Source organism: Engraulis encrasicolus, chromosome 20, assembly GCF_034702125.1.
Source record: "Engraulis encrasicolus isolate BLACKSEA-1 chromosome 20, IST_EnEncr_1.0, whole genome shotgun sequence".
Classification (NCBI taxonomy): domain Eukaryota; kingdom Metazoa; phylum Chordata; class Actinopteri; order Clupeiformes; family Engraulidae; genus Engraulis; species Engraulis encrasicolus.
In genome coordinates this window covers 45,264,493-45,270,934 of record NC_085876.1, presented here as the reverse complement: position 1 = coordinate 45,270,934, position 6,442 = coordinate 45,264,493, and the positions used below count along the sequence as shown (strand labels likewise).

At 46.6% G+C, this 6,442-nt stretch overlaps 1 protein-coding gene across 3 annotated transcripts in view; it reads left to right on the top strand.

Annotated features, from left to right (window-relative positions):
* Positions 1-6,110, top strand: part of LOC134436685 (TGF-beta receptor type-2-like) — a 55,406-nt gene extending 49,296 nt beyond the window's left edge. Inside the window, exons 12-13 of one of the 3 annotated variants that reach the window (XM_063186013.1) lie at positions 1,818-1,942; positions 3,224-6,110. In XM_063186013.1, coding sequence (XP_063042083.1) covers positions 1,818-1,942; positions 3,224-3,418 — 320 coding nt within the window. In that variant the 3' untranslated portion in view covers positions 3,419-6,110. Of the gene's footprint in view, positions 1-1,817; positions 1,943-2,709; positions 2,817-3,100; positions 3,164-3,223 lie in introns of those variants that run through there. The other 2 variants (XM_063186015.1, XM_063186014.1) reach the window with 2 other exon arrangements.
* The last annotated feature ends 332 nt before the right edge of the window (positions 6,111-6,442 follow it).

The window sequence follows — 6,442 nt, the reverse complement described above, 5'->3', positions numbered from 1 at the left end:
ACACACACGTGCGTGCATGCACACACACACACACACACACTGCTCCTCCACCTCCTCCTCTCTCCTCTCTCCTCCTCCTACTCCTCTTCCTACCTCTCTCCTCCTCCTCCACCATCTCCTCCTCCTTCTCCTCCTCCTCCTTCCTCCTCCTCCTCCTCCCCCTTCCTCTTTCTCCTCCTCCCTCCTCCTCCTCCACCTCCTCCCCCTCCTCCCCTCCCCCCCCTCCTCTCTCCTCCTCCTCCTCCTGGTCCTCCTCCTCCTCCTCCTCCTCCTCCTCCTCCTCCTCTTCCTCCTCCTCCTCATGTGTGTAGTTGCCACGTAAATGGTCAAGCCACGGGCGATTAGGTCGATGTAAAGATAAATAATCCTCTACCTCTTCCACGGCCGCTCTCCCAGACGGCCTCTCACAGCTCAGTCTCTGGCCAGCTCTTTGAAACCAGGCCTAAAGTAAACGCAGTCCACACGCAGCAGCCTGTTTGATGTGCTACGTGTGTGTTGAGTGTGTGTTTGTGTGTGTGTGTGTGACTGTGTGAGAGAGAGAGACAGAGAGAAAGAGCAATTGTGTGTGTGTGTGTGTGTGTGTGTGTGTGTGTGTGTGTGTGTGTGTGTGTGTGTGTGTGTGTGTGTGTGTGTGTGTGTGTGTGTGTGTGTGTGTGTGTGTGTGTATGCCTGTATGCTCGCATGTGTGTGTGTGTGTGTGTGTGTGTGTGTGTGTGTGTGTGTGTGTGTGTGTGTGTGTGTGTGTGTGTGTGTGTGTGTGTGTGTGTGTGTGTGTGTGTGTGTGTGTGTGAGTTATGCAAGGTCTATGCGTCTGAGTCAAGATCAGTAAAGAGGTATTTATGTGTGTGTGTGTGTATGCCTGTATGCTCGCATGTGTGTGTGTGTGTGTGTGTGTGTGTGTGTGTGTGTGTGTGTGTGTGTGTGTGTGTGTGTGTGTGTGTGTGTGTGTGTGTGTGTGTGTGTGTGTGTGTGTGTGTTTTAGTGCAGTTATGCAAGGTCTATGCGTCTGAGTCAAGATCAGTAAAGAGGTATTTTTGATCTCTTGGGGTTAGGAGGAAACGGGTGATTCACACACACACACACACACACACACACACACACACACACACACACACACACACACACACACACATAGACAAGCACACACACACACACACACACACACACACACACACACACACACACACACACACACACACACACACACACACACACACACACACACACACACACACACACACACACACACACACACACTGGTATTTTTGGTATTTTTGAGGAAACGGGTGATTCACAAAAGCCAGCCTTCCATCTTAATCGGTCTTATTCACACAGTTGGTGGATGTGGAATGTAAATGTGACTGTGTGTGTGTGTGTGTGTGTGTGTATGTGTGACTGTGTGTATGCATGTATGAGCTTTTGTGTTCATGTGTGTATGCGTGACTGCGTGTGTATGTGTGTGTGTATGCGTGACTGCGTGTGTATACATGCACAAGTTCCAGGTTTTACACAGTGAATAGAAGACATTCAGTTTAAAGAAATGAAACTATGGGAAAGGTTATTATCACATATTCCATACTCATGTGCATCTATGTCCCCTTGAGAGCTCCAGAGCTCTGTGCGTGAATGCAAGTGGGAGTAAGCAGGAGCTGTATGTGTGTGTGTATGTGTTTTCACAGACAGTATGTGTATGTGTGTGTGTGTGTGTGTGTGTGTGTGTGTGTGTGTGTGTGTGTGTGTGTGTGTGTGTGTGTGTGTGTGTGTGTGTATGTGTGTGTGTGTGTGTGTGTATGTGTGTGTGTGTGTGTGTGTTGCAGAGGTGAAGGAGTACGAGCCTCCGTTCGGTAAGGTGAGGGAGCACCCCTGTGTGGAGAGCATGAAGGACAGCGTGCTGAGGGACAGGGGACGCCCAGAGATGCCCAGCACATGGTGCAACCACCCGGTAATGCACACACACACACACACACACACACACACACACACACACACACACACACTCACAGGACAACCAGAGATGCCCAGCACCTGGTGCAACCACCCGGTAAGGACCTCACACACACACACACACACACACACACACACACACACACACACACACACACACACACACACACACACACACACACAGGACATCCAGGGATGCCCAGTACCTGGTGCAACCACCCGGTAATGACCTCACACACACACACACACACACACACACACACACACACACACACACACACACACACACAGGGGACGCCCAGACATGCCCAGCACATGGTGCAACCACCCGGTAAGGACCACACACACACACACACACACACACACACACACACACACAGACACACACACACACAGGGGACGCCCAGAGATGCCCAGCACATGGTGCAACCACCCGGTAATGCACACACACACACACACACACACACACACACACACACACACACACACACACACACACACACACACACACACACACACACACACACACACACACACACACACATAGGGGACGCCCAGAGATGCCCAGCACATGGTGCAACCACCCGGTAATGCACACACACACACACACACACACATACACACACACACACACACACACACACACAGGGGACGCCCAGACATGCCCAGCACATGGTGCAACCACCCGGTAAGGACCACACAAACACACACGCGCACACACACACACACACTGAATCCCCCTCCATTCTGTCTCCCCTCCTCCAGGGCATCGCGTTGGTGTGTGGTACCATTGAGGAGTGCACACATACTAAATTACTTACTTATCTATCTACTTACTTGCTTACTTAGTTACTTTATTACTACACACTTCTAATCCCCCTCCATTCTGTTGCCCCTCCCTCAGGGCATTGCGTTGGTGTGTGGTACCATTGAGGAGTGGACACATACTAAATAACTTACTTATCTATCTACTTACTTGCTTACTTAGTTACTTTATTACTACACACTTCTAATCCCCCATCCATTCTGTTGCCCCTCCTCCAGGGCATTGCGTTGGTGTGTGGTACCATTGAGGAGTGGACACATACTAAATAACTTACTAATCTACTTACTTGCTTTATATTTCTCCTCCTTTCTGTTTCCCCTCCTCTTGCAGGGCATCGCGTTGGTGTGTGGGACCATTGAGGAGTGGATACGTACATAACTTACTTATCTACTTACTTGTTATTAAAACACACTTCTAATTCTCATCCTTTCTGTCCCTCCTCTCTATATCCAGGGCATTGCGTTGGTGTGCGGTACCATTGAGGAGTGTTGGGACCACGACCCGGAGGCCCGGCTGACGGCCCAGTGTGTGGCCGAGCGTTTCAGCGAAGGCTTCAGCGAAACGGACGACATGGACAAGCTCTTCGAGCACGTCGACTCGCAGGAGAAGATAGCAGTAGAGGACTGCTCTGTCAGCGATGAGAAGTAACTCAGTGGTGCGAGCGGCGCCTCCTGCTGTTCTGGATGATTCACTTCATATCACATCACATCACAATAAGAGACTTCTACTGGCAAGCTCTCTGATCCTACTCCACATCCGTTCAGATGACCAATGTCCATACAAGTGAAATCCCTAAAGGCGTACACAAGGGAAATGGACTGCTCTGTCAGCGATGAGAAGTAACTCAGTGGTGCCCACTGCTGTTCCGGATGATTCAACTCATATCACATCACATCACAATACCTACAATGGAAAGCTTTCTGATACTACTCCACACATCCGTTCATGTCCATACAAATCCCAACAGACATACAGTACATAAAGGAAATGGACCATAGACCATATGCTATCCCTATATCCCTGCCCACTGCCGGTCTGGTTTGGTTTACCTAACCGTCCCACATTGCATCATATCACCAAAAAAAGCTCCTTGACAGTTTCTGAGCTCATTTTCCAGGATAATATCTCAGAGGACTTCTCTTTCAGTGATGAGTAGTGATTACCACCAGCACCTCTCAGCTCTCTACTGCACCCTGCTGGCCTGGCTGAGGATTGTGGCTGTGCATTCCAAAAAGTAAAGTAAACCTTACCGTCACAGGCCCTGAAGCATATGCATTCTGTGCACTGAACGGGGAAAAGGACCAATTTAGCTTTTTTTTATCTATACTGCGACATCTTGAGCTAGTGCACCCTTCCCCAGACTTCAACAGTCGCTCAACCCTGCTCAACACCAAGCTCTGGTGGAATACCAACAAAATGGAAATTGTTTTAAATTCCACAGGAAATGATCTCTGTCTTCCATGCTTCGTACAAAACAAACAAACACTGTGCCTTGTTCGGGGAAAAGTAGTAATGTGTATGGGACTGACATTCCTGCTCGGAGACACATTCTGCGTTTCTGCTTCAAGTATTTTATGGATGTTGCTGACAAAAGACATAGGGGAGTCGCACCAGTAACTCCAGTCCTTGTGGGTGTGTTGGTTCCAAAGCCATAATCCACAGAAGCAAAGAGTGGAACTCGCACACCAGCAGCCGATGCAATAATTGGTTTATTGCTTTACATATGTACAGGTGATAAAAAAGCTACCCAAAAGTGCAAAACGTCTTCGCTCACCAGACCTTCCTCAGTGCAAACAGAAAAAATCACAGAGGACTTCCTTATATAGAGTGTAATATATGGATGTTGCTGTCCAGAGAACAAAAAAAGAATATGACATGACATGACATGCCTCAGTGCCTTCGTACCGTTTCATTACTGCTTTGCACTTTATCGGAATCCGTACCTTTGCATACTGCATACCAAATAACTACTCAAACTGAGGTGCTGTTTCCACGTAGCCTGCTATTTTTAAAGCCTGCTATCTTTTTCTCCTGTTTAGGTGTAAACGCAGCATGTGGATAAAAATAAATACTCCATTGTAACAAACGTGTTTCAGCCCCCTAAATAGGATATTTTTAAAGCCTGCTTTTTTACTGTATATCTGGATTTTAAAAATCTGCTACGTGGAAACGGAAGACCAAAACCAATGTAACCAGGAGAAAACAATATCCACATATAAAAATATCCTGCTACGTGGAAACAAGCTCCTGAAAGTAAAGTGTACATTTTTAACATAGGAGACAATGTTCACAGCTGCCGGCTGCCAAGAGTCCATATCCTTTAATATATTAATGTGCGTATGTGTGTGTTTTTTATTTTTTTATATGGCCGAGGTGGATAATCAGAAGCGTGTAATTATTATCGAGCCTTAAAAAGGGGCCAGCCAGCATTGACTGGAGATTGCAGCGTGGCTTTCATGCAATAATGAAAAGGGGTGAGGTGTGCTGTAGTCGTTCAAGCACAAAATGAAAATTGGACCAAAGTGGAGCTTAAGTTTGCAGAGCTTAATGTTAAATGCCTTACACGACGGGACAAGAATGCAAAGTAACCAAATTTAGCTTTTACATGTGATGAGGTTTCAGGTTTCAATCATAGATGCGCTCAAACTCAGGGAGGTAGTTGTTGCTGTCTTTGAGTGTGTGACCAATAAAAGTAGAAAAGACCACACTCTTTTGTTTATTCTGTTTATTAAAAAGTTTAATGCACAATATCCAGGTTACACAGACACATCTCGGCAGGAAGCCTTCCACAGTATGTGAAAACACTGAGGATGGCTTGAGGCCTAAAATTGCATCTGTGTAGCCTGGACATTCACTCTAACATTTTTGTGAGGAGAATAAGCAAGAGAGAGAATAAGAGAGAGTGCGGTCTCTTCTACTCTGTCTCGTTGACTTCATCACAGCATACAGAAAAGCATATTAAAAGCTGCATACCAAAACAAGTGTTTTTCACAAGGACATTCACTGAACAAAGGGAAAGGCCTTGGGTTGGGTTGTTGATATGGACACTACTGAGGATATGGGCTCACTTCAGATCTGGGCTTCTAGGCCTAGGCTCACTGCATAGGGAACTCCGCTCCTATGTAGAAGTCATGTAGTGATCGAGTGGAGAATTCAGACATCGTCCAAGAGACTGAGTGTCCTCAAAGGACAATGGATAACGGACTTGACTTGCCCATGTTTTCCAAATGCTATGTCTTGGACACTCAGTCCTCCATTGACACCCTTGCAGACAAACTACTTGTGAATGCATTTCATGACATGTACAGTTTATAAGGAAAATATTAAAGTTGTATATACATTTGTAAAAAATATATATTTTGTTTGTGACTCTGATTTTCAGTGTGAACACCTCAGCTGATTGAAGATCAGCTGCTGAAACCAGGCACGGCACAGTTCTCTGTTGTCTGAATGTGAAATATAAAATCTTGTTTTTATACAGACAGAAAAAAATATGCCTGAAGTGAGGAGACTTTAATTTCTTCTCAACAGTCTTCCTGCAGCGTTGCAGTAAACTGTGCTGTGTGTGTGTTTATTTGTGTGCGTGTGTGTGTGTGTGTGTGTCTGTGTGCGTGTGCGTGCGTGCGTTTGTGTGTGTGTGTGTGTCTGTGTGTGTGTGTGTGTGTGTGTGTG